Source organism: Lagenorhynchus albirostris, chromosome 7, assembly GCF_949774975.1.
Source record: "Lagenorhynchus albirostris chromosome 7, mLagAlb1.1, whole genome shotgun sequence".
In the NCBI taxonomy this organism is placed as follows: domain Eukaryota; kingdom Metazoa; phylum Chordata; class Mammalia; order Artiodactyla; family Delphinidae; genus Lagenorhynchus; species Lagenorhynchus albirostris.
This window is the reverse complement of record NC_083101.1, coordinates 104,342,523-104,370,221: the sequence shown is the minus strand read 5'-3', so window position 1 is coordinate 104,370,221 and position 27,699 is coordinate 104,342,523. Positions and strand designations below refer to the sequence as shown.

General features: G+C 50.3%; 1 protein-coding gene across 3 annotated transcripts in view; it reads left to right on the top strand.

Annotated features, from left to right (window-relative positions):
- Positions 1-7,531: 7,531 nt before the first annotated feature.
- Positions 7,532-27,699, top strand: part of SCARA5 (scavenger receptor class A member 5) — a 117,616-nt gene continuing 97,448 nt past the window's right edge. For 2 of the 3 annotated variants that reach the window (XM_060155758.1, XM_060155760.1), the window contains exons 1-2: positions 7,532-7,858; positions 11,687-11,807. In XM_060155758.1, the coding sequence (XP_060011741.1) occupies positions 11,693-11,807 (115 nt within the window). In that variant the 5' untranslated portion in view covers positions 7,532-7,858; positions 11,687-11,692. Of the gene's footprint in view, positions 7,859-11,633; positions 11,808-27,699 lie in introns of all 3 variants that reach the window. The other variant, XM_060155759.1, reaches the window with a different exon arrangement.

The following is a 27,699-nucleotide window of genomic DNA, read 5'->3' as shown; positions in this document are numbered from 1 at the left end:
TGAGTGGGGAGGGGAGGGGTGAGAAGGGACCGGCCTAGCAGGGGTCAAGGTGAAGAAAACAGGATGGAGAGCGTGAGCCGGTGGCAGCCACTGACCTTGAGCAAGGAGGTGAAACCCACGCTTTAGGCGTCCAGCTCACGAACATTTATGGGGCTGTGCTGCAGCCTGGGGTGGCAGTAACAAGAAGGACGCGGTCCCTCCTTCAGGAAGGTGACAGGCAGGATTATCTTACATCCTCGCAGGATGAACGCCTCCTCCCCACACGCCAGTAGCACGAGACATCTTCTACTGTTTGGCACTCAAAGGAATGAGACTTACAATTTTCTAAAATTTGTTTTGGTTTAATTGTAAACAAAGTCTTTTTACTATCACAGCTCAGAATTTCCTTCAGCCTGCGCTGTAGAACACCAGCCCTGTTCTCTGTGTGCACTTAAAAAGGGAGAAAACTTAATACTCCATCCCATTCTTGGAGAGGCACCATGCTCAATAGCATCTTAAAGGCTCTGATAAGTCCTGCAATAAAAGGACACTTTTGTTTTGATCAGAGAACCGTTTTTCAAGGGACTCCTACAAACATCTCATGAAACTAGTGGGCTCACAGTCACTGTCTCATCCCATCCGATCCTCAGAACTACCCTGTGGGAAGGGGTTATTATCTTTATGTCCAGTGAGAATGCTGAGACTAAGAACTTAGTGCTTTGCCCAAGGACATGCAAGTAGGAATCCTCAGATAAAGGTCTGGACTCAACACTATGAGTCTATGGCTTTGTCCGAATTCAGGCATACAGTGCCTGAATCATCTTTTTTTCTTTATTAATTATTTTATTTTATTTATTTTTGGCTGCATTGGGTCTTCGTTGCTGTGCATGGGCTTTTCTCTGGTTGCGGCAAGCGGGCTTCAGCAGTTGTGGCTTGTGGGCTCCGTTGCTCCACGGCATGTGGGATCTTCCCGGACCAGGGCTCGAACCCGTGTCCCCTGCATTGGCAGGCGGATTCTTAACCACTGTGCCACCAGGGAAGCCCTGAATCATCTTTTGAAGACAATTATTGTATTTTTCCTAATTAACAGAGTATACATACTTACTTGGGGGTGGGGTGGATATAGAAAGTTATGGAGGAGGAAATAAAATTCACTAGGAATGACTTAAAGCTGATCAGACATAAATTCTCCAGAGGCCTGGGCTGTTCTGATTCAGAAGCCCCTTTCCTTGGGTACATTCTTCCTCCCCTCACATTTAGCTCTTATTGGCAGGGGGCGATGGGGCTAGTGGCTGGAGGTGGTTGATGGATTTCAGTTAAGATCAGATGGGTGCTTTGAGATAAACAATAAGATGACAAGCCAGAAAGCATCTATGTTATTGATCAAACTAAATTGTATAAAACCACACAAGCCAAATTCCTACATCATTTCATGTGTACAATAACTACTTTTTACCAAAAATCTCCTGAACAAGACCTAAACTGACGAAATTCACTGTATAATTCTACAATAGTCACTTTTTTAAAACGGTAAATGTAAATTCTGGGTTTTGAGAGATTATGTACTTTTCACCAGGACATTCCTATGAAGCCTACAACGACAGAAAAAGATAAACACTGGTTTGTGAACCATGGACAAAAATTGTTTTTTAATATTTATATTTCACCTGAACCAGATTAAAAACAAATGATGAAGAAAAGACTAAAAGTAAAAATTAATGAAGAATATATTTTTGTAGAGCAGGCCACTAATAAAGAAATAACAAGATACCTAGATCGTCACATTCATGGAGACAAAGTATATGGGAGCTCCCAGGGGCTGGGGGAAGGGAGTGGGGGGTTATTATTTGATGGGCATGGAGTTTCCATTTTTCAAGATAAAACAGTTCAGCACAACAAATGAAGTTTCCATTTTTCAAGATAAAACAGTTCAGCACAACACTTTGGATATACTTAACTACTGAACTATATACTTAAAAATAGTCAAGGTGGTGTATTTTATGTTTTGTGTATTTCAGCACAATTAAAAATTTTTAATTTTAAAAATAAAAATAAATTAGGAGCTTGGGATTCACAAATACACATTACTATATATAAAACAGATAAATAACAAGGACCTACCGTATAGCACAGGGAACTATATTCAATATCTTGTAATGACCTATAATGGAAAAGAATTTGAAAAAGAATACATATATATACAAATATATATGTGTGTGTATGTATATATATATATAAATAACTCGATCACTTTGCTGTACACCTGAAACTAACACAACATTGTAAATCAACCAAACTTCAATTAAAAAAAATAAATAAATAGGAAATTATAGTGAAGATATATGTAAAAAAAACACTAAATATATGATATGGACCTTTGCGCTTGCTGGAAAAAGAGGATGATGTGAGAAGGGCAGTGGCCTGGGCCTTCCCACTGTGCTCAGAATAATCCAGGTCCTTCCTCCTGTGTTCTCTGTGCTCGGCCTCGCAGGCCTCCTGTCTGCCCCCCTAGCTTGTCCACTTTGTCTCCACACTGGGGTCTGTGAATCTACTTGCTCCCTGTGCGTAGAACGCTCTTAACCCAGATCTTCACACAACACGTATCTGTGCAGCACTTGCTGTGTGCCAGGCACTGGTGTAGGCATTTGGGATGCATGAGTGAGTTGCCTTCACAGAGCTGGGCTTCTACAGGCCATAAACAATATAGTAGTAATCATTTGCAAGCATAGCGAATTATGTGGTAACTTAAGTCTATTGGGATAATGGGAAAAAAAGACCAAAAGTGGAGCAGGGTAAGGAGAACCTCCAGGCAGGTCCTGGAGAGCGACTTTAAACAAAATTCTTAGGGTCAGCTCCACTGAGAAGGTGACATTTGAGAAAAGACTGGAAGGAGGCAAGATTTCACCCTGCAAACATGTGGGGGAACCACTCCCGGCAGATGGAACAGTCAACACAAATTCATCAGGCAGGGACGGAGATGCACAGACAGCTGGGAATTCAGGTCCAGAGTTCAGGTAAAAAAATCAAACTAAGTAAGTATAGTTACAGGAGCTCAACTTCACTGGTTGTCAAGGAAATGTAAATTAAAACCACAGTATGATGACTCCACAAAAGATAAACATCACTAACACAGGCCAGGACGTGGAGCAACTGGAACCCTCATGCTTTGCTGGAGGAAGGTAATCTGGTACAATCACTCTGCAAAATTCTTGGGCAATATCTACTGAAGCTGAACACAGGCCACCCTAGGACCCAGCAATTCCCTTCCAAGGTATATACCCAACAGAAATGCACCCATTTGCTCACCAGGAGACATGCACTGAATGATCATAGCGGCACTCTTTACAACAGTCGAAACCTGGAACCTACCCAAATGGCCATCCACAGTAGAAAGGATATTCACACAATGGAGTACTTATAGCAGCGAGAACGAACGGACTACTGCTAAGCACGAGGGAACAATCTCAGACATGATGTTGAAGCCAGACACGCAGTGAATGATTCCATGGATATGAAGTTCAAAAACAGGCAAAACCATCTGTGGTGATGGAATATGGGAGAGTGGTTATCTGGTTCGGGGGCATCAGGGACCAGATGGGGCACGAGGGGAGCTTCTGAGGTGCTTGGAATGTTTTGCTCTACACTCAGGTGCTGGATTCCATTCAGTTTGTGAAGAATGTACAAATTGGATTATGATTTGTCCATTTTTCCTTAGATATGTTAAACTTTTTAGATGTTTTTTTCCCCATGTTTCATTTTAGAGTTTTATTTTGGTTGCCTGGGGACTTTAAAAAAAATTCTGTGTCCTCTTCATCCCAGTCACATATATATATATATCCCTGAGATTACAAAAGGAAGTTAAACTTTTTAGAGTTTTTTAAAAAAGATTCTTGTTGGGGGAAAAAAAAGAGCCTTTTGGGGGAAAATCCTGGCCTGAGGATGAAGGTTTGAGATTCATCCAACCTGAAGCCACGAGGAGCCCCTTGAGGGGTGCTGGGCTGTGATTCTCTGCTCTCATACCTTCTCTCCCCCTGGACCGAGATCCTGAAGGACAGGGGCTGGGTCTAATTCATGTTTGTAGAAATATTTGGAATACATTGCATGAAGGTTATGTAACAGATGTTTGTTGAGTGAATAACTGAATGTATGGAAGGAATCCCTGCAGATGTAGAGGCTCTAGAGGTAGAGGACAGCTGTGAAAGTTGCATCCAAGAGCCCAGCGTCGTGACCTTCAGTTTCAGCATTGCTGGGTTTCTCCATATGAAAACTGAGGATGATAACTCTCTCCCCATCTCCGCCCTAGACAGCTGTTGGGACAATCAAATGAAATCATTCAAAGAAAGCAGGACGTCCTTGAGCACACTGATGTGCCTCATTGGCTTCCACATCCATAGAGGCAGCTACTGCAGAAGTTTGTTCTACTCTCCTTCAATGTAATCACAGTTTCATAATACCATCTGGTGGAAAATGCCTATTATAAATGCCTTCTGCCATTGAATGGAAACAAGCTTTTTGGACCATGCTGATTTCAGGTGGCAAGAAGGTATCATCGGAGCCATGAGCTGCCAGCACGACTCTCATCCACTAGAAGACATACCTCCCAGGTCATTCCTATACTTTGCTATCAAATGTCTCCTTGCCTGTTTGGGCAGCTTTATTCATGACAGACAAAGACTGGAAACAACCCAAATGCCTATCAAAAGGAGAACGGATAAACAAGTTGTGCTCTACGCATATGATGGAGTATTACTCAGCCAAAAGGAAAATACAAAGAACAAACTACCGCTATGTGCACTGATATGGACAAATCTTATCACTATAAGAAGTGAAATAAATCAGGCATTAATGAGAGAAAGTCATGTCCTTTGCCTGAAGCTGCTGAGTTTAAAAGGCTAAGCTTTATTCCTCCTGCAATTTTAGAGTTTAATAGTTCTGTACCTACTCGTGGGTCTCACGTGCAGAGAACGAGACCCCTCCATGTCTGTATCATCAATTACCAATGGTAAGGAGAGGCTCAGCCAATAGCCTGGGCTGCCTTTGAGTCCCCAACCTTCCTTTCCCCTACGGGCAGGGCACACCAGTATAGGAGTGTTAAAAAAAATGCCTTGTACCCTCCTACACTGTTGGTAGGAATGTAAATTGGTGCAGCCACTACGTAGAACAGTAAGGAGGCTCCTTAAAAAACTAAAAGTAGAGTTACCATATGATCCAGCAATCGTACTCCTGGGCATATATTCAGAAAAAACAAAAACTCTAATTCAAAAAGGTACAAGCACCCCAGGGCTTCCCTGGTGGCGCAGTGGTTGAGAGTCCGCCTGCCGATGCAGGGGACACGGGTTCGTGCCTCGGTCCGGGAAGACCCCACATACCGCAGAGCGGCTGGGCCCGTGAGCCATGGCCGCTGAGCCTGCGCGTCCGGAGCCTGTGCTCCGCAATGGGAGAGGCCACAGCAGTGAGAGGCCCGCGTAGCACAAAAAACAAAAAACAAAAAACAAACTAAAAGGTACAAGCACCCCAATGTTCACAGCAACACTATTTACAATAGCCAAGATATGGAAACAATTTAAATGTCCATCGACGGATGAATGGATAAAGAAGTTGCGGTACATATATACAATGAAACATTACTCCGACATAAAAATGAATGAAATAATGCCATCTGCAGCAACATGGATAGGCCTAGAGATTATCATACTTCATACTAAGTGAAGTAAGTCAGAAAGAAAGACAAATACCATACGATATCACTTACGAGTGGAATCTAAAATATGACACAAATGAACTTATCTACGAAATAGAAGCAGATTCACAGACATAGAAAACAGGTTTATGGTTACCAAAGGGGAAAGGAGGTGGGGGAGGGATAAATTAGGAATTTGGGATTAGCAGATACACACTACTGTATATAAAACAGATAACCAACAAGGACCTACTATATAGCACAGGGAACTCTATGCAACATCTTGTAATAATGTATAATGGAAAAGAATCTGAAAAAGAATATATATGTGTGTATAAATGAATCACTTTGCTGTACACCTGAAACCTTGTAAATCAGCTCTATTCAAAAAAAAAAAAAAGGCCTTGCTTCACATAAGTGGGACATCACCAGGGTCTCACCAACAACGGCATTTATTGTTAATATATACGTCTCCACCGTGAGATCGCTGGACGTAACGTTTTGAGCACATTTCCTGCTATTTGTAAGATTACATTCCCAGGAATACTGGTGACTTGATGGGTGACTAAAATACACTCTTTTTCATCAGAGGCAGTTAGGGGAGTTGTTCGGGGCACAGACTACAGTCAAACTGCCTGGAGTGGAATCTAGCTCTGCCACTTACAGGCTTCTTGACCTCGGACATATTGCTTAGTTCTTCTGTCTCAATAAAGTGGGAATAATAGCAGTGCCTACCTCATAGGGCTATTGTCAAGGTTAAATGAGTTAATATATGAAAAGCACTTGGAATTGCCTAGCACAGCATATATATTATGAAGGGTTTTTTTCTCACCTCTTCCTCCCCGCTCCCCTCCCCTCCTTCTTCCTCTTCCTTCTCCAATTATTATTATTATCATCATCATTATGATATAATTACTGGGTTTTTTTTTCCTGTAAAACGGAGTCTTGGAGCCTCACATCGTAGCTGCCTTCCAGGGACGGTCAGAAGACGCAGTCACTGCAAATGACTAAGACATTTGCGACTCAGCTGTGGTTTGCTGGCTGCACAGTGGGGAGAGCTGAGCCTTGGCAAACTATTCTCCTGTACGAGGTCTGACCCTCAGGGGTTAAGGCTGAGCTCGTAACCAAGAAACGGGAGCGTGTTCGTGAATGTCACCTCAGAGCTCTGTCCCCCAGGCAGAGCTGCCATCACCACCTCAACCTGAAGGTAATTACCCTCTTAACATTTTGGTGAAATCTCCTTTTTTACACATCTTCAGTTATGCTTAGGTTTACGCTAGGTTTACAGTTATCTGTGCCCAAGCCCACTTCTCAGCCTGGACTGCAACCCCCTGCGGCCGGCGGTGTCCTCTCACTCACCTCTTTATCCTGACCTTTGCGCGGTGTCAGTGCTCCAGAAATGCTGGCTTCCTTACTGAGTTGCATTGAACTTGACTTTGGGAAGTTCCTTCAGCACTCCCAGAACCCTCTTCTGAATCAGGCAATCCGTGTCCTTTACGGGTGGATGTGCCTCCAGGAAAACACAGAAAGTAATTCTAAGCTAAGTTTGGTGAATGAACCGAGCAATGCCAATTCCGTCCTATGCATAAATTTACAAGGCTGGTTTTCTTGCGCGGCTCATAAGCCAGGTCTAGCTGCCATTCCGCTAGAAGCGTTCCAAAAATACCTTGAGCAGGGCCTTTAGAACAAGCGGGTGGAGTCCCCAAGACCAAGGCTGCTCTGGATCCAGCGGGTGTTCCTGCGTGGGGCTGTAATGCTCAAATTGGCCACTAGAGGGAGACGCGTTCCAGACCCCATAGGAGCCTCGCAACTGCTCCAAGAACTTTATAAAGCCCGGCGGCCAGAGCAGCTGCAGTTCACAGCTCAGACAGTATCTAGCAGAGACGCTGGTGCCTCCACAGAACAGCTCCCGAGCGCTGCCCAAGGCTGACCGAGGCGGGGCACCAAGACAGGGACTCCCACATGGGCACAAGGTTGAGTCTTGCCTCCTGACCTGATCCTCCTGGAGAAGTGACCCCCGAGACCCTGGGCACCGTGCAGCCTCTTTCTATGACTCCATCTGGATTTGGCTGGCAGTGGGAAGGAGCTCTGAGGGGCTGCCTGGGTCTCGGGGTGGTGGCAGCAGCCAGCTCTCCAGCCACCATGGCCAATGCCAGGAACTGAGGGGACGGTCGCTGCAGCCTCACGGGGAGCCCTCAGGTGAGTCTTGGGGCTGACTCTGTCCTAGCCCCCGGGCGTAGCTTTCTAAAGGCAGCCAGGGGACACAGGGCGCTGGGTTTGAGCATCCCCAGGATGTGGAGCGCGGAGGTGCTAGTGCTGGGTGGGAAAGTCCTAGCTGTCAGCCTGGGGGATCTGCTGGGCCCCCATCCGGATGCCTGGGCTGGTGGGTGTGAGCCCTCCTTTGGGAGCCAGAGGAAGCGATTGCTTTAGTGGCAACTCTGCCAGCCTCATGTCACAGCTCCGCAGCCTATTCAGGGAGCAGATGGGACAGGTGACAGTCCCTTTACGTGTATGTGTGTGCCTGCAGGTGTGTCCAGTGGTGGAGCGTATGAAGGCAGAACTTACTTATAAACCATCTGTGCCTCTCCAGCCCTGGGTTATGATTTAGGTGAACTAAGTACTGTTAGAGGAGGAAAGGGCTTAAAACCGACTTAGCGATTCTGTCTCCAGAGAGGGCCACATGCAGGGTGATCTCTATTTAGTTTTGATGGGTTACGAGCCCTGTAGTTAGACGCTGGAAACCAGCAAGGCTTGGGCCACCCCCTCAGCAGGCAGAATTGATTGTGTCCTGCTGCTGCCCAGAGGGGTACTTGGAGAACCAGGCTCCAGCTCTCAGCTCTGGTCTGCATCTGTGATTGCCTTTCGCAAAGGGATCCAACTGGCATTGTTTCTGGGACTGACTAGGCGGGAGGGTGGCCTCAGGAGACCAGGGACCCCTGTACCTGGCTGCTTGCCAGGATCAGAAAATGCTGAGGAGCTGTTGGTTCTCACCAGACTCCACCACTGACTCCCTGCATGCCCCTGTCCATGCAGCCCTCCCACATGCCCTGTCCCACACGAGGCTCGCTGGGACCAAGTGGCTAGCAGGTGTGTTCTTCCCATCACAGAGGTGATGGCCTGAGGCTGAACGAGCTCAGCTGATTGGGCCAAGTTCCCCAGGGATAAGTGGAGCTGGGATGGGACCCCGTGTCCTGAGCCCACACTCCCCACAGGTCCCTTTGGTGTCTCCACCCTGCCCGTGTTTCTGTGGCTCTGGTCCCCTCCCTTCTGGCTCTCCTGGCTCCAGGTCACCTAACCTGGCCCTCTTCCCTGCATCACTTTGGGCCCCCCGAAAGGGGGCCACCAAAAGGGACTGACACACGCTTCCTGGACAGAGCAACTTCACGCTAAGCCAGTGCCCTGGGTGGGAAGCCTCACCCTCTCTGACACCCATCGGTTCTTCCCCTCTGGGCCTTGGTTGGCTTACCTTTAGAATGGGAATATGATAGACCGATGCCACCTGCCTCCCTCACGGGGCTCCTGGGAAGCAGAGAGGTCCCAAAGGCAAAGGGTCTGCACTGCGGGGGCCGCACGCACACGGGTGCGGGGCTGGGAGGTATTGCTGTGTCGTCACCCCACTTGGCAATTAGTTGCACAGGCTTGGCCCAGAGGCTATAAGACCAATGCCGGGAAGGTCCAAATTCCTGCCCCCCATTCCCCAAGAAAGAAAAGCAGCCCCAGATAAAACCTGGGGCAGACAGAACATTCTTAGGTTTCATTCCCAAGGAGCAAACATTAGCAGCGCCGGCTGAACACTGCCAATCTCATGGCACGGCATCTGGCCTCCAGCTCAGCCCCTTTCCCAGCAGGCTCCCCAGGGCTCCACCAGCTGAGGGGTCCGGAGGGGCAGGGGAGGGGCCGCCCTACAGACACACTCCAGATAATGTGCTGCGCATTCCAGCTCTGATCCAGGAGCTGATGGGCAGACAGGGAAGCTGGGCCAAGCCCGGCTCCACACCTCCACCCCTGGTTCTCGGAGACCCCACGGGCTCTGGACGGCAGCTGCGGTTGCCTTTGGCAGAGAGAGGTTCTCTCTCTCAGAGGAGACACCGGCCTCCTGCTTTGCAGCTCCCCAGGACTGAGGCCAGAGGGCGGGGTGCCGCACGAGCGCTTGGGAAACGAGGGAGGGTCCCCTGTAGCTTAGCAGCAGTGGAGCTGCCCAGGGCCGCACCTAGAGGCCCTCCCTGGGTGGAGGACTTAGACGGAGGGCCAGCATCAGGGGACTCGCAAACTGGACACAACTGCAGCCCGGAGAAGCGGGGCTGGGAGCCGTCTCTCCAAGAACCCCGGAGGGCAGGGAAGAGAGATGCCGGCAGGGCTGCAGGCTCCCCTCCACCCTTCCCTCCCACTGGCTGGAGGAAAGGCCCACAGGGCCTGGGAATACCCTGAGTGTGTGTGCCTGCGTGTGTGTGTGTGTGCATGCGTGACCGTGTGTGCGGGGCAGATGGCATCTCATTACTTGAAGAGCAGAAGCCCCAGACATCCCTCCTGGGCCGGCGGAAGGACAGGTGGATGGCAACTGGTCAGCTCTGGCCTCCTGTCAGCCCTGAGGTCAGAGGTCTCTGGAGAGAAAAGTCAGGTTGTGAAAACAGGGGATTTGTGTTTGCTGTGCCCGGCAAGGGGGTCTGGCCATTGTCCCTGTTTATTGGAACAGGGTGGGTGCCTCTTTTCCCTTCAGTCAGTGGCCACTGTCCCCCCATTGCCACCTGCCAGGCCCTGTTCCCCTTCTCACAGTGGTAGACGCCTGGCTAGGCTCTCTGGGCCTCAGGGTTGAGTTAGCTTCACGCTGGGCCTGGGACCCACCCATCCTCCCCGGGGGGCTTTTATCTTCCAAAGAATTCACTTTTTAAAAGCGAATTTTGGGGTTCGATATCCAGATAGTCAAAGAGCATCAGAACCGAAAGTCAACATAAATCAGTGGCTGGAACTGAGCAGAAAGTGGAGAGTCATTTGCAAGATCACCGAGCGTATGTGTGGGGAAAGGATATCGAGTATTTTAGGTAAATAAATACTTTGTGATCTGGCTCTGCAAATGATTTCTTCTTCTTGCACAAAGAATGCAAACGTATCATAGAAAACCCAGAAAATCCAGCGAACAAAAAGAAGCACAAATCCCCACAATCCCACCCAGAGCCCTGGAATACACGTCTCACCCAGGGAAACCCAGAACATCTCTGAATAGCATCTTTCCCGTCACGTACTTGGGACATGTGTAGATATTAAAAAATGGGATCACGTCGTGCACACTTGTGTAAACGGGGCTGGTTCATTTCAAAGAGCATACACAGCATTTCCCCATGTGGATGGGACATTCTAGAAATTCCATGGGGTCCTCCCCAAGCCCCAGCGATCCAGCCTCAGGAGGCCATCGGACACCAGGGCCCTCCCCAGTCTAAGGCTGCCCAGACCTTAGTGTCTGGGGGACCTCACTGAGGCCACCTGCCCCTCGGGCTCCCATGGGGGTGAATCCCTGCCATGGTCCCCTGAACCCAGCCCTTCTGACCATGCCACCTTGGCCAGGTTTGGGAGCAGTTCTGGTCTTAGCTCTGTTGACTGGTGGTCTCTGTACCCCCACTTTATGTCTAGTTTCTCTCCATTTCCAACACAGAGCAGAAGCCCAAGTCTCCCTGATGTGCCCGGGACACCAGAATCTTGGAAACTCCTCTGCTTGGGTCAAGAGGGTTGGCTTCTCCCAGCCCCACCCAGCATGGCCCTTGGTGTCCCCCAGCGCAGGGCTCCAGCCCCACCAAGACCTATGAAAGGGAGGGGACGGATCCCATGGTCAGAAAGGTCCAAAGGGCCTTGGCCTCCCCAAGCCAAGGAAGTTGAGGAGGGGGAATTTGGGTCCTAAGGATCCGGTGACTGATGCCTGCTGATGAGGGAGTTTCCCAGTGTTCAGGCTAAGGTCACCACCCATTTGTGTCTCCACCTACAGCTTATGTCCTTTCTCTCCCCCCTGCGTCCTCCCTTCCTCTCCTGCTGCTGCAGGACGCGATGGAGAACAAAGCCATGTACCTGCACGCCACCGTGAGCGACCGTGACTCTGGCTCCATCTTTGAGGAGCCCTTTGATGGCAGGAGCCTGTCCAAGCTGAACCTGTGTGAGGACGGTGAGTGCCTCTGGCTCGGTCTTAGGCGCGAGATCAGCCCTGCCCCCAACACCGGATCCTGGCATTGCCCCAGGGTGCTGGTGACCCCCCCCACACACTCACACACACAATACTGCATAGGTTGAAATGCGTGCTCGGAAGGGTCTTTTCTGTGTGTTTTCTCACTCATGCATCTCAACACACCCGTGTGACCAGCAAGATGAGACGCATTTTACAGAGGAGCTAGCGGAAACTGAGAAAAGCATTAAGCATCACACAGCTCGTCGGTCATAGAGGGGTCCCAGCACCGAGTCTCCTGACCCCTAGAGCAATCCTTTTGCCTCTCTGCCATCCTCTCCTCTGGGTGAGGCTGGGGTCACATGAAAGGCAACTGAACCAAGAAGCCCAGACCCTCTCGGGTGACAAACCTCCAGTGCGCTTCCTAAAGTGTTTGCAAGGAGGGAACGCACCTCTCCAGATGCTCATCCTCTCCTGGGACTGAGGCCTCAGGTCATGGCCCAGGAAGGGGCCCCATTCTAGTGACCCGGACCGCACTGCATCTTTGGGGGCTGGTTATTTGCTAAAACCCTGGAGAGTCAACGGATGCAGTTTCCTCTAGAGGAGCTCAGAGCACCCTGCTCACAGCCAACTCCTGTGCATCCAGCACAGAGCTCGATACTTAGTAGGTGCTTAATAAATGCTTATTGCCTGAATGAGTACACTCCTCTTTGCAGTGAGTATAGGAGATGAGAGCTTCAACCCCACTTCAAAGATGAGTAGAAGGAAACTCACAGGAGAGTTTTGTAAAAACTGATGGTCAATGAGATGGAAACAGGCTGTCTTAGGGTTCTCCAGAGAAACAGAAGCACGAGGATGTCTACACACAAAAAGAGACTGATTATGGGGAATTGACTCACATGGTTATGGAGGCTGAGAAGTCCCACGATCTGCTGTCTGTAGCGTGGAGGCCCAGGGAAGCTGGTGGTATAGTTCAGTCCGAGTCAGAAGGCCTGAGAACCAGAGAAGCCAATGGTGTAGATCACAGTCTGAGGGCCGGAGAGGATGAGATGATACGTCCCAGCTCCAGCAGTCAGGCAGGAAGCAAAAAGTGAATTTCCCCACCTTTTGTGCTACTCAGGCCCTCAACTGATTAGATGAGACCCACCCACATGGGGGAGGACAATCTGCTCTACCGATTCCACCAATTTAAAAGCTAATCTCATCTAGAACACCCTCATGGACACCCAGAAATGATGTTTAATCTGGTTACCCTATGGCCAACCGAGCTGACATATAAAATTAACCATCCCAGATGCCTTTATTCAACTTTTTTCTCAAGCACCATGTTTCATTGTGTTCCTGTGTTCCACTCTGCCAACTGCCTTTGTCTTGAAATTACTCGAAATTAGAAATGACTCCCCCTCATTCAACCCCATCTTTCCTCCCATGAGGTGCTGAGTGTAGGAAGGGAAGTTGGGTGGCTCAGAAAGGCAGGGATTAGGGATTGTCTCAGGAGGGAGAGGAGACAGGAGATCTGGGCCCTTCACCTGCCCTAGTAAACTACCCCCCATCAGAGCCCTTCCTCCGAATTCCAGTCCACAACCACATTTTGAGGACCCACAATGTGTCAAGCTATGGGTTAGGTGCCAGAGATGCTCCAGAGAGAAACGAAACCATCCTTGTCCTCCAAGAGCTTCTGATCCCAGTGGGAGGGACTGGCATGGGGGCAATTACCCACCATGTAAAGCAGGTAAAAACATGTGTGATTATTAAAGTCAAGCAGGGCGAAGCCTTTCTGGTAAAGGCCTTAAAGACTGAATACAGTTTTGTAAGAGAAGAGGTAGCTGGGGAAAGGTATTACCGGCTGAGTTGCACCAGACAGGCCAGTGTTTCTGTTAAGTTAATGACACCTGGGAAGAGAGGAAGGCCCCCCCCCCCCGCCCCCAGGGAGCTACCAATGCTCAGCTTTTCCCCATCAGTACATCAGCAAAGCCAAGCTGGCCTTCACATCCTTCATCCACCCTCTGCCCAGTGGCCCATCAGTAAAGAGGCCTGATTTGGGAAGAAAGAACTGGGGTACAGCTCAGAGAGGTAATTGCAGGACCACCCAGGCCATCCTGGGGTGCCAGTGGGGAAGGGCATGGCAGGGGGACCCCAGGGGTTGGGAGAGGCCTGGGGAGTGTCATTGGGCCATGGTTCCCCCTTCTCTTGACCTCATCTTACCTCCCCTTTTCTGAACCTGAGATTTTTAAAAAGGCCATTTGGACCAGAAGGACTGAAAAATAACAGTAACCCCAGCCATGGGGAGATCTGGTCAGAGGGCAGTTTTAGAACCAGGCCAGCAAGTGTCCCAGGGGTCACCTGAGCCGCAGCGCCCCGTGAAGTGTGGACAGCAGAGGTTGGAAGATGTAGGCTGGATGCTGACTCTTCCCTCCCCTGTCCCCACCCCGCCCCGGGGCATGTGACCTGATGGGCACATCCCCTCTCTGGGCCTCAGTGTCTCCATCTCAGTGTTCCACAGGGGCAGAGGGGGTGTCTCCGAGCTCCCATCCAGTCCTAAAATCCTGTGCACAAAACAGACTTGGATGTTGTATTTGCGGTGTGGTCCTTTTAAAACCTAAGTTGGAGCAAAGCCCAGCAAAGGCTCCCACGTTGAAGGGAATAAAAACCCAGGCACTGACTGTGGCCAAGGAGCCTCTGACCCTCCAGTGGACCTGCTGGCACGTTCTACCCGACATACGCTGCCCCCAGACCCTCCAGGCGCCCCCCTCACCTCCTTCTGGTCTTTGCTCAAATCTCACCTCTGTGTCAGGGCTTCCCGTCCTCCCCTGCACACCCATTTCCCTGCTTCTCTTTTTCCTTTTTCACCGAGTCCTAGTCTCCTCAACATACTATATCATTTTCTTATTTATCATGTTTACCGTTTACTCTCTGTTCCTCATGGGAAGAGCATAGGCTGGACCAGGGCAGGCATCTCTGTTTTGTTCATCAGTGTCTCCCAGCCTGGGGCACAGCAGGTGCTCCCAAGTATCAATATTTGTTGAATGACTGAATGAACAAACTAATGGCTGAGCAAACACAGGGGTCCTTGAAATCTAAAGGTGGCGGAACAAATAAATCTAAACCTGATTTCCACATCGTCTGGGTCTCCTCCACACTTCATTCCTGGACGCCAGACATGGGGCCGGGGGTGGAGGGGCGGCCGTGAAGACCCCGGAGAGACTGGAGTGTTGAGATGAAATCACCACCTGAAGGCTCCTCGGTTTCTGGTTTGATTTTTTTCCCCTTCCCTCTCATTTCTAAGAGGAAAATGGTGAGCTCCGACTTGGGGAAATTCAAGCCAGATTTGATGTGTTTCCCCGGCACTTTGCTGCTTTGATTCTCATCTCTACAGAGTAACAGGAGAGGGAGGAAGGGGTGGGGCTGGTAGGGGCGGAGGGAGGTTGATGGGAAAGCGGAGGTGGACAGAGGTGGGGACCCTGCCAGCCCCATCCCCCACACTCCGGGCCTTGAGTAAATGAAAGCAGTGTCGTCTGCTAGGCCTTGTAGGGGCTCCAAGTCCCTCCCAGGACCTTCCCCTTGAAAACAGGAAGATGGGAGGCGAGGGGGTGCCTCCTCTTGGCCCTGGGGATCTTGGGATCAGGCGGGAGCAAAGTTGCAAAACTTCAGTCTAGATATTGAGGTATGACTCAGGCGTCAACGCAGGTGGGACTTTAAAGACAGGGTGTAAACGCGGCGTTATTTACACGTTCCTGCCCCCTCCCCTCCTCTGCTCTGTCGTCTTCTCTTCCCCTCCTACCTGCCGCCATCCCTTTCCTTCTGTTCATGCACCAGGTGAGAAGGAAGCTGAGGGGCTATTAGGCACCCGCCATGACAGGCCACGTTGCCCCTCTCCCGCATGGTGCCACACACATCCTTCCAGGCTCTCTCCGTCGCACCCCTGCTCCATGGTGACACCTTCGGGACCTCTCCATCCTCTGCACCCCTTGGCCGGGCCACCTCTCAGGACCCCGCCGCCTCCTTCCTGTGTCTGAGCCCCGCTGTGGATGGGAAGACGCCCAGGCAGGGCCCTCCTCACCTGCCGGTTTCCAGCGGGGCAGAGCATGGGCTCCACCTGTGTGGCTGGGATTTGTGGGTGGGCTCGTGACAGAACGCGACCTCCAAGGTCTTCCAGCCAAGCCCCCGCTGACCTCAGGGCCCACCAACACCTCCCTTGGAGCAGAAACCCAAACAGGGGCTGTCTGGGCCTGCGACCCCGCCTCACCCCGCCTCCTCTGTGCCTCCCTCCCTCTGCCCCTCCCCTCCCCTCCCCCCTCCCCTCCCCTCCCCCTCCCCTCCCCTCCCCTCCCCCTCCCCTCCCCTCCCCCTCCCCTCCCCTCCCCTCCCCCTCCCCCTCCCCTCCCCCTCCCCCTCCCTGGTCCTGCCTTTCTCTTCCCCAGACAGCTGAAGCCTCTCCAATCTGGCGCCCAAAGGCAGAGGGCTGGGCGTGGGTGGTGTTCAGCCGGGCCTGGCTCCTCCACGGCCCTCTCCAAGGGCCAGAGAGAGGTGTTAGTGTCAGAAAAATATTGCAGTCATGCTCTCCCCGTGGCCTCGGGCCCTCCACCGCGCTCCCAGCATCATCCGTCGGCCGCGAATGGGAGGCTCGCAGAGGTAATGAGTTACACATGCGCCTGGCCGCGCCCAACGCCTGCAAGCCAGCCCGCTTGCTGAGTTTAGGGCCTGAGCTCCCCATTCCTGCGTCCCTGCCCCATAAAATTAAATTATTCTCCTAAGGGAGTCCCCACATCTCCTTTCTCATCCATCACCTCTCCCTGGTTCATCTGGCGTAGCTGAGGGCTGCCGGGCAGCTGCCCAAGGGTGGGAGTGGAGTTCCTGGGAGGGTCTGGCTGGGGCCTCACAGAGGGTCAGGCCCTCTACAGGTTGGAGAATCCGGCACTGGAGCAGGAGAATAGCAGAGATGTTAACTCATGCGGTGCCGTGGTGCACTCAGCTCCCCCAGCTCACGGGGGGCTGGGGGGCCAGGAAGGATCCTGGATCTCTTGGGCCCCAGGGACTGTCCCTCCACAAGAGGGGGGACAGCCCAGGGAGGTGCCAAGATGTTGAACTTTGGCAGGTCTGGCCTCGGCGCGGGGTGTCTTCTGTTGCCCCTGCATTCCCACCTGCTGCCACTCGCCACTCTCTGCCTTGTGGGGAGCCGCCCTGGCAGGACGGGGAGGATGGAAGATGGGAGCTTGCCTGTTTATCCTCAGCTCCTGCCCTGTGGGGTCACCTTGGGCCACTGTGTCCTTCCACCCGAGGTCACAGCCCCTTGTAAGCCACCCTCTCCACTCGGGCTTTCTCCTTCTAGGCTCCAGTAACTGCTCCCCTCCTGGGCTTTGTAACCGAGGTGGTTACAGTTCAAGGACACCACTCTGTCCCTTGTGGGCATCTTACACCCTGGCCACACCTTTGCATATGTTCCCTTTATTAAATTCTATGACATTTCCTAATTTAAGTGGGCCATCTGTTTCACTGGGGCCCTGACCCTCTCATCCTCAGTGTTCCCATCTGCAAAATGGGAATAATGTTATTCAACTCACAGGACCCGTGGGGGAATCATGTGATATAACCCGAGTAGAGCACCTTGGACACAGTGCATCCTTGATACACACTTATTTCACCTCCCTGCCCTTTGGGGAGTCCTCTGCACATGTTGGGGAAATGGAGAAGGACAGGGGGAGACAGAGAGGTCAGGGACAGCTACTGCCACCCAGGGTCTCTCAGGAAGCACCCACGCCACTTCTCAGAGACCCCTGGCCTGGACAGTGTTTTTTTTCTAAATTTATTATTTAATTAATTATTTTTTGGCTGCATTAGGTCTTCATTGCTGCGTGCCGGCTTCCTCTAGTTGCAGTGAGCAGGGGCTACTCTTCATTGTGGTACGTGGGCTTCTTATTGCAGTGGCTTCTCTTGTTGCGGAGCACTGGCTCCAGGCGCACAGGCTTCAGTAGTTGTGGCACACGGGCTTCAGTAGTTGTGCACACGGGCTTCAGTAGTTGTGGCTCGCGGGCTCTAGAGCGCAGGCTCAGTACTTGTGGCGCCCGGGCTTAGTTGCTCCACAGCATGTGGGATCTTCCCAAACCAAGGCTCGAGGGGTTCATGTCCCCTGCATTGGCAGGCAGATTCCTAACCACTGTGCCACCAGGGAAGCCCCTGGACAGTGTTTTAAGTCTGGTTCCTCCTTCTGCTAAAGAAGGCAGAGTTTGGGTTAGTGGGCTTCCTCGTGAAGACTAGATACTAGAGGAAACCAAGCAAGTTCTTTTAGTCCTAATCCCCAAAGAGTACAGTAGGATCTGTAAGAAATATTCTGGGTCCCGAGGGCACCTGGCTCCGTGGCAGGTGTGAGTCTGTCCACCCCCGTACCCCCATCAGAGACAGTAGGTCCCTGAGGTTGGCTACCAGAAGAGTCGAGGGGTGCATTTCATTGTTCCTGGTGGAGGATGGCATTCGGTGCAGACTACACATGGCCTCACTCGCCCCGGGCACCTGAGTCCACACAAGGAACTGGGACCTCCTTCATCCAAAGAGGACAGGGTTTTATGGTGCTGCTGGTGAGTGCAGAAATAAAAGGTCTTGGTTCCTGCCCTCAAGGGGCTTAAAGTCCCCAGAAGACACAGACCTCTCATTATAATGTGATTCATTTCCAAATGGAAGTACAGTTTAGAGGGGAGAGTTTCGGCAGTCTGCCTTGGGAAGGAAGGAAGTTCTGCAAAGTCAGGAGCATGGAGGCGTGTCCTTCCCTTCCCAGCCATGCTCCACTCTATGGATGCAGTGCAGTGGCAGAGTTAGGTTTAACCAGGGTCAGAGTGCTGCCCAGTGAGTGAGAGAGGAAGTCAGAGAGGGACGAGAGAGGGGAGGCTGTGGGAGACAGTGGATAACGTAAATCATGGAATGCAAGTCGGACAAGAAGGGAAGGCTGGATGGGAGACGGGAAGGGTGGTGGAAAGACGGTGGGGTCCGTGGTTAGTAGGTCCTGGTGAGGTCAGGGAATGCCGAGTTGGCGTTCTGGATGGAGGGCACCAGGAAAACCTGAGAGGTAGCTCTCACCTGGGACGCGTGAAATTGGGATTAAGAAAGGGCCTTGATGATTGGTAGAGCCAATCAAAATGTCATGTGAGCCACATGTGCAATTTTCAACTTTCTAGTAGCCACACAAATAGGTAGAGACACAGATGGACCAAATTTAAATACAGGAATGTATTTGCTTTAATCCAGTATATCCAAAATAGTATCAATTCGCTATGTAATCACTGTAAAAGCGATGGAGTTACTTATACATGTTTACTCGGGCTGAGCCTTCAAAATCCGGTGTGTATTTTGCATCCCGAGCCCATCTCATTTTTGCCCACATTTCGAGTGCATGAGGGAGAACGTGCCATTAGGAGAGGGAAGGTAAGGACCAGTCAGAACTGGAGATTGAGAGAGAGCGACAGTGAGCGCAGAGATGGGGAGGGTAGCACGTGTCCCTTAGCGCGAGGAGAAGCATACAGTCGTGTGATGTGAGAGCTGGGATTGTTTTTTTTTTTTTTTTTTTTTGCGGTACGCAGGCCTCTCTCACTGCTGCGGCCTCTCCCATTGCGGAGCACAGGCTCCGGACCCGCAGGCTCAGCAGCCATGGCTCACGGGCCCAGCTGCTCCGCGGCATGTGGGATCTTCCCGGAGCGGGGCACGAACCCACGTCCCCTGCATCGGCAGGCGGACTCTCAACCACTGCGCCACCAGGGGAGCCCGAGAGCTGGGAGTTTTATGGAGAAGAGAGAGAAGGTTCTGGAAGTAACGAGGAGCAAATAAAACCACCTACTGCACCCTTAGGTCAGTTGCATGAATGTGGGAGAGAGAAATCCATACTTGAGAAGAAAAGGGAAGCAGGGTTCAGTTAGAAGAAGAAAGAACAGGAAATGTTCGAGCAGAGGTTGAGGAAATCAGGGTTTTTTGGTTGGCTGGCTGGGACATCTTGGGCCACAGTGAGAAGGTTTCAGCAGATGGGGAGGGAGATGTCAAAGGAGAAGAAACAAGGCTGTCTGGGGATTATGGTGGTTGATGGGGAGCCCTGGGGCTTCTGTGGGGCTGACAGAAGTCAGGATCGAGGACTCAGTGAGGTTGGGGTGCTGGTCTCAGGGCAGAGCTGCTGGCAAGACTGAGTGTTGATGATAGGGGTCTTGCCAGGAGCACACAGCCCTAGGGCACCAGTGCCCCCTTCCCAACCGTGGTGTGTGGGCCAGGGGAGGGGGGCCTTGTCCTGGAGCGCCAGGAGCTCTGGAGATCATTTGGGCTCTTGTGGAGACAGGGAGATCGGGGGAGGCCAAGGGAGGTGGTGGGAAGGGGGCAGGGGTCCTGTAGCGGTGATGATACGGTGTGATACATACGAGCGATCATGATACACTAGTTCCCCTTGAGGGGGCAGCACGCTGTGCTCAGGGCTTCAATACATTGTCTCCAAAGCACAGGGAGCTCAGCTTGGTGCTCTGTGATGACCTAGATGGGTGGGATGGAGGGGGGCAGGGGTGGGAGGGAGGTCCAAGAGGGAGGGGATATATGTATACATATAGCTGATTCACTTCGTGGTACAGCAGAAACTAACACAACATTGTAAAGCAACTATACTCCAATAAAAAAATAATTAAGGTAAATTAAAAAAAACACCTCAGGGGCTTCCCTGGTGGCGCAGTGGTTGAGAGTCCGCCTGCCGATGCAGGGGACACAGGTTCGTGTCCCGGTCGGGGAAGATCCCACATGCCGCGGAGCGGCTGGGCCCGTGAGCCATGGCCGCTGAGCCTGCGGGTCCGGAGCCTGTGCTCCGCAACGGGAGAGGCCCCAACGGTGAGAGGCCTGCCTACAGCAAAACAAAACAAAACAAACCCACCTCAGGACATATTATTATTCCTAGTTTGTCGATGAGAAGGTAACATCTTAGGTGACGCAAATTGCCCAAGGTCACCCATGTAGTCAGAGGCAGAGCCTGGATTCAAATCCACATCTGCCTGGTCCTTAAACCCCGCCCCTCAGCGTAGCTCACCCTGTTCACTGCGGTTCCAGGACTCGGAGACCCTGGACTTTCAAGAGCTAGGCTGCTGGTGGTGAGGGGCTGAGCGTGGATTCTTGGAGTTTCAGGTTTCAGAGGTGGAGACATCCTGGGGAATGACAAAGCTAGGACGGGGCCGTGGGAATAAATGGCTCTGTTGCAGGAGAGAGATGGAATGAATTATTCTAAGAGGAAATAGATATAAACCCAAATAGGTTTGGACAGGAGCGCAAGGACAGAGTCTTAAATGGCTTCAGAGGGAAGCCTGGGACACTATCCTCTACAGACATTAGGTCAGAGAAATGCCCCTCTCTCCCCAGCATCCTCCCCCTTCCCCCCACCATCTCCTGTGGCTTCTGGGCTGGAGTCTAAACTGCATATGCAGAGTTCAGCAGTAGGTTTTGGAAGATATAAACACGGCCATGAAGAGGGAGCCCAGCAGGGTAGGGCTGGCCAGGACCCTGCCCTGCAGACGCAGATGCTGGTTAACCTAAGGCCCAGCCACAGAGCCGATGGGGGCCCGTGATGGTTCCAGCCTTCCGCACAGTGTCCTGAAGCCCACCTGTTCCCTGGTACCTTCCTATTTCCTGCTATCTGGCTTGAGATTGAGTTCAAGTCAAGACAACCCAAGATGTTCATAGCGGGCAGAAGAAGCCACGTGTTTAGGAAGTCCTGTTAAGAGAGGGGGCTGCAGGGAGGGGCTGGCTGCTGGCCTCCTCTCCTGACACTCCGTGTGGGTGAGTTTCTCCAATTGATGGAGGAGGGACTGGGAAGGTAGAACATACCAGAGACCCGAAGGCGGCAGATGGCAGCCATCAGGTTGGGAGGGGCAGATTGAAAAGGATTAAGAGGACAGGGGAGACTGGGACAAGTGTCCTGTCTGAAGCTCGCAGGAACCGTTTGGTTTACGGCGCTCGGCTCTCCCTGCGTGTTGATTCATAGAGCACTACTCACTCTTAACAGTGTCTCTGTTTGAAAATGATCTCATTGTTTGTGCACGGGTAACAGTGAGCTTGATCTTGTCCCTTTGCCTGGCAAGTTCTGTCTGGGCATCTTGGTTCTCTGGTCCCATTCTGACCTCAGCATATCATGTAGGAATTCCTTTCTTCCCTCTGGAGCTATGATGATCTCCCAAACCTGACCTAAGGGCATCTATTAAAATGTGAATATGGCATCTTAAGTATTCTAAGCATTTCCAGTGTGTCCAGGGGGAGCTGCCTTTCACATGTAGGTTTATGGGGATTGGGGGCGGGGGTGGTCCCTGGATGCTGACAGACTGAAGGTGAAAAGGGCATTGTCTTGCCAGCAGGTGGAAGTAAGAAAAGCCTGCCTACCTGGGGATGCCCAGGGCAGCCCCAGGACCCTCAGCTTGTTGGGTGTGTCCTTTCCCTGCCCTCTGAGGAAGGCCCTCCTGGTAAAGTGTTCTGTTTGTGACCAGGAATATAAAAAAGGTTGCTCCGGCTACTCTATTTCTAGGTAAGTTTTCAAAGCCCCGAAGTTCTTTGTATCTAGTTTAGGTCCTAGGTTCTAGGAGATCATGAACCTCTCTTGGAGGGGCAAAACTCCATCACCAAAGGAAACAGCACAACTCCTGGATACAAAGGTGAACTGAGTGGTGGAGAGGAGGATGTTTCCTATCCCAAGGCTCCAAGATGTCAAAGCATCGAATACAGAAACTAGGATACATGGTTATTACAAAAGCCTAAACAATGGCTTGGAAGGCCCAGGAAATTTGTGTTCAGTTTATTAGTCTCGCTTATCTGCAAACAGCCAACGGATGTTAATTGAGTACCTGCTATATGCCAGGACCTGTGGGATCCAGAGATGAATCACAGACCCTGTTCTCTGGGAGCTGACCCTCGACAAATGTGTATTTTTATTCATTGACTGATGGGTGCAATTCCGTTCTCATTATTAACTATCCCATTATTGGCCATGATTTCCCAATGAAGCTCTATACCTGACAACTGTTGGTTCTAGGCCTTAGCAGGTGACAGAGGTTCAGTGGGTCTGAGGGCCATCATCTTTGCTCAGATCTGCTGAACTCCCACCTGTGGCCCAGCCTGCACTGCTTCCTGTGCAGAGGCCAGAGCTGGGGGCTTCAGGGACAGTCCCAGCTCCCTCCCGTACAGATGGCATGGGCTGAGACTTTAGCCTTCCTGTGTTCAAAACCAAACAGCCAGGTGGCCCTTCCAACTCAATTGGTGGTGGGATTTGGGGGAGTGAGACGGGGGTAGGGCGGAGGGTATTAAACCTATCCATTCCTGCCCCGAGGATAAACCAATTCATCAAACCAAGGTGGACCAGGGCATGGGTGGGAGGTTGCTCTAGCAGCCTGGAAAGAGTAATGATTTAAACATGGAAATAGCTGAGCCCTGGCCTCCACATTGCTAATACATTATCAGATGATTTATTTCCTCTGACAAGGCGCCAGGAGAGGAACTGGGAATCTTTCTGAAAGGGATGCAGAGCCACTCTATGGGAGGAAGGTCTTTGGCCCCTATTTAGGCCGAATCCTGAGCCCGCTGTTGTTTTGAGTCTCCCTGCATTGAGACAGCATTTCTTCCAATCCATGCACTGCCCACGTTGGGTAAGAGTATGGGCATCTTCCCGCAGCCCCAGAACCTGCTTCTTCTTCCTGGGACTCCCTGGCCTCTCCCCTCCTCCCGGGTTGCTGTGAGCAGCCAGCTCACCTTGACTGCCCTCTATCCCCTCCCACCTGGCTTTCTCTCTTCATCCCTCAGCCCCAGCTGCAAAATTATATGCACACAAGCCAGGGTCCCTTCCCACTGCTGGTAAATAAGCACACAAGCCCCTGATTGTTCTCAAGAATTTTTATGCAGAGTAACTTGAGAAATAGATGGGGACGGAAAAAATAACAAGTATTGCAGGGAAGTTACAAAATATCTCTAGAAGTACTTGGAGACACTGTCCTAGGTCATCATAACATCTAAATGGAATTAGCTCCACCATCCCTCCCTCTGCTTTCCTTAGAAATGGGATCCCATCGGATCATGCAGAGGACTGTAGCCCCCTTTGTCTGGCGCCCTCACTGGGCTGTCTGCCTTGAAGACCCAGGTGTGTGGTCCAACAGGGCAGAGGTGATCGGTGCTCACCCCACCCCGGCTGGTGGTTTGGGACCCTCCTAGACTCAGGTCAGATGAAACTGCTCTGTAACGTCCCTGCCTCACACCCTCCTCTTCCCTTTATTGAGGAAAAGTAAACAGAGGTCTCCGTGAAAGCCAGAAAGTGGCGCAGCTACAAAGACAGAGGTTATTTGGGGCTGCCTATTACAATGAACAATGTGAGTGATGAGTAACCAGAGTGAGGATGAGGAAGTCAACCTCGGGAGACTTTAACAAGATCCCTGGATGGGATGAGCGCCAAGGTCCCTCCCAGCCCTAAAACCTTATCTCCACCTGCTGTGTATGAGCTATGGGACCAAAGAGGACGACAACAAGGACAAAAAAAATGGCTGAGTGTTTGTTGTTGGTAAAACTCAGTTAGGTGACAATTGAATGATTTCATCCTGTTTTGTTTTTATTTGTTTTTAATGTTGTTTAGACCCAGGTTCTTTGGAAAGAAGTAAATACCCACTTTTATCAGATGCGATTTGTGAGTATTTTTTCAAATGGAAGGAAAATAAATTCAAACAGATGACTCCCCAAATGCCTTAAAATTATGGTTAAGAGATTGAAAGCTCAGTTTTGCAAAGAAAGGCTAAACTGATGCAAGGGCTAACTCAGAATGCTTTCTCATGTCTCCCAGCCAATATGGGCCAGAGGCAGGCTTCGAATCTCTCTGCACAGAGCCCCCAAACCATGCTTGTCCCCCTGTGAGTGTCAGGGACCCTCACCTGCCTAATATAGTACAGGGAAACAAAGACCCAGAGGTTCTGATGCTCCCACTAACATTGGGGGACCATCTCACGACTCATCCTCAGCTCAGCTGTCTGGAACCAAGTGGTTTTCAGATAAACTTTCCTTTTCTGTTCGTTAATCCTTGCTCCCAAGCCCTTCACCACCCTCAGGAAGCAGTATTTTAGCAAAAGCTCTTTAGGCGGCACTCTTGTTCCCATGATTAAAAGGAACCTGTCACAATTTTAACCTCTGGGAATAATACAATAGTTTGAGGCGCCTCCTTTTGTGTGTGTCCTATTAAAGAGAAATCAAAGTTCAAAAAAAATTAAACGAAGCTCTGATAATAGAAGGACTTTAATTGATTTTCCAAAAATGTGTCTTCACATTGTTTTGATATGACAAATGCCTTACTCCAGAACTGGGTACCTCGATGTCATAGATGCATGATTTCATCATTGAATCAGAACAAGAACGTCCAAGGGTGTGGCTTAGGCCCCTGGATGTCATCAACAGCACCACACGTGATGATGCTGCTCAGCTAGGATTAAGTTCAGTTCCAATGAATTGCTCGCACAGTTCACCTATGTGGGCTCTAAGTGTCTATTCTAAGTCATGGGTGAATAAGGAAAGCCAAGATTTTGTTTATTTTTTCAGACCAAAATTTTGCTCAAAAATTTGTTTTTCAGCCAACAAAAATGTGTCAACTATTTGCATACAACAGCTGTAAGAACCAGTCTTTGCACCAAAAATAAATGACTTACACATGTCTTTTGTTCTTTTTATAAATTTATTTAATTTTTGGCTGCGTTGGGTTTTTGTTGCTGTGCGTGGGCTCTCTCTAGTTGTGGCGAGCGGGGGCTGCTCTTGGTTAAGGTGCGTGGCTTCTCACTGAGGTGGTTTCTCTTGTTGCAGAGCATGGGCTCTAGGTGCGCGGGCTTCAGTAGTTGTGGCATGTGGACTCAGTAGTTGCGGCATGTGGACTCAGTAGTTGCGGCATGTGGACTCAGTAGTTGCGGCGCCCGGGCTTAGTTGCTCCGCGGCATGTGGGATCTTCCCGCACCAGGGCTCGAACCCATGTCCCCTGCATTGGCAGGCGGATTCTTAACCCCTTCGCCACCAGGGAAGCCCCACATATCTTTGTTCTTGCAAAGAACCTTGTTGCAGTTCTGCTGTGTGCTGGTTGATGGGTAGGGAAATGGGTGAGTCTCAGAGGACCTTTAGACAAGCAGGGCAGGGAGAGATGGAAATCGACAATTGTGAATAATGAGGTTAGTATCAGAGATGAGGGCAAGGTTCTGACGTGGTTATTTCAATGGCACTTAATCCTTAACATTTTACCTTCTAGATTATTCTTAATCTTGACCATCTAAAAAGTTTGGTTTTGCTTCTCTATAAGTGAATTCTTCTATGGAGAGCATCAACTTTTTCTCCACAACTTGCATTGAACTGTGATTTAATTACTTTTACTAAAGTCAGTGATTCTCAGAATGTGACTATATATGACAGTGGTATTCAAGGTGACATATGGGTGTGAATTTGTTATTTTAATAGTTAGATATTTATTTTAAAGGAATAAGTACCATTTATTTATTCCATTAATAATAATGGAATAGGAAGATACTAATTTTCCACTTATGAGGATGATATAAAATTTCCTTCTTACATAAATTTAAGTTTAAAAAAAAGTGGAGTGAGAAAGAAAATAATAGCCCAGGGGTACTCAGCTACGGGAAAGTTGTGCAGCTACATGTAGATGGGTGTTTAGCGGTGGGGAAAGCACCCATCGGGCTGCTTCTAGCCATTCATCACCAAGCACGGTTCCACACAACATCTCCCAGCCTGGCCTTCGGAACCCAGTCTACAAGTCACTTTGTATGCATTTTTTAGTTCCTATTTGCCCTTTTAGAGTCACTGTCTTCTCCAAGCCTCTTAAGCCTCCTTCTCTTGGCTTCCTGATCGTCTGAGATGTCACCGCCTTTCTGGGGGCCACTGCAAGATGAAAACCCTTTCTCTTGATTCTCCCAGATCTTGGAAGAGTTTTTGTTTTGTTTTCTTGGTGCCATTCTCTCCCTCGATCTGGTTCTGTGAGTGAGCATGTCTGCAAGCAATGACTATGTTTAATAACGAACAGCTTGGTCTGGTACTTTCCTCAGAACAGTTCTCACATGGAGGAAGAAAGTTTTCTTCTTCAAGTCACAGTTTTCAAATTTCTAATAGCTATAAATCAGACGATAAAGCTGGAGAGAAAGATAACGGATTTCAGCCCATCTACAAAAGCCTGTCCTTCAAAGCCCTGCTGAGTTGCTGCCTCTTCAAGGCAGACCCTGAGATGACCTGCAACACAGAAGGACTCACTGCCTCTGCAGTGCCATGCTTTGCTTGTGCCATATCGCCCCTCTACACCTGCTTCATTCATGCTTGTGTGATAGTTATCAGTTTATATGTCTTCTTCCCCTCAGGTGTGAGCATCTGAAAGGCAGTGATTGTATCTTCATCTGTCATTCAACAGATATTTTCTGAGTGTCTGCTGTGTGCCAGGCACTGGTTTAGGAACTGGAAAGTTGGACGTGAATGACACTGACAAAATCTCTCCCTCACACAGCTTGTTATATTTGTATTTCCCAATGTCTACCATAGTGTATTAGTTATCTACTGCTGCGTAACAAATGACCCCAAACCTTAGCAGCTTAAAACAACAAAATTTGTTATCTCACTCCGTTTCTGAGGAAGCCATGGGTGTGCAAGGAAATCCAAGATTTTGTTTATTTTTTCAGATCCAAAATTCTGCTCAGAAAATATGTTTATCCACATAGTCCAATCTGGCAGAAATCTGGGAGCAGCTTAGATGGGTTGTTCTGGCTCAGGGTCTCTCATGAGACTGCTGTCAAGATCTCAGCCAGGGTGTAGTCATCTGAAGGCTTGATTTGGCTGGAGGAACTGCTTCCAGACTCACTCACGTGGCTGTTGGCTGAAGGCCTCTGTTCCTTACCGT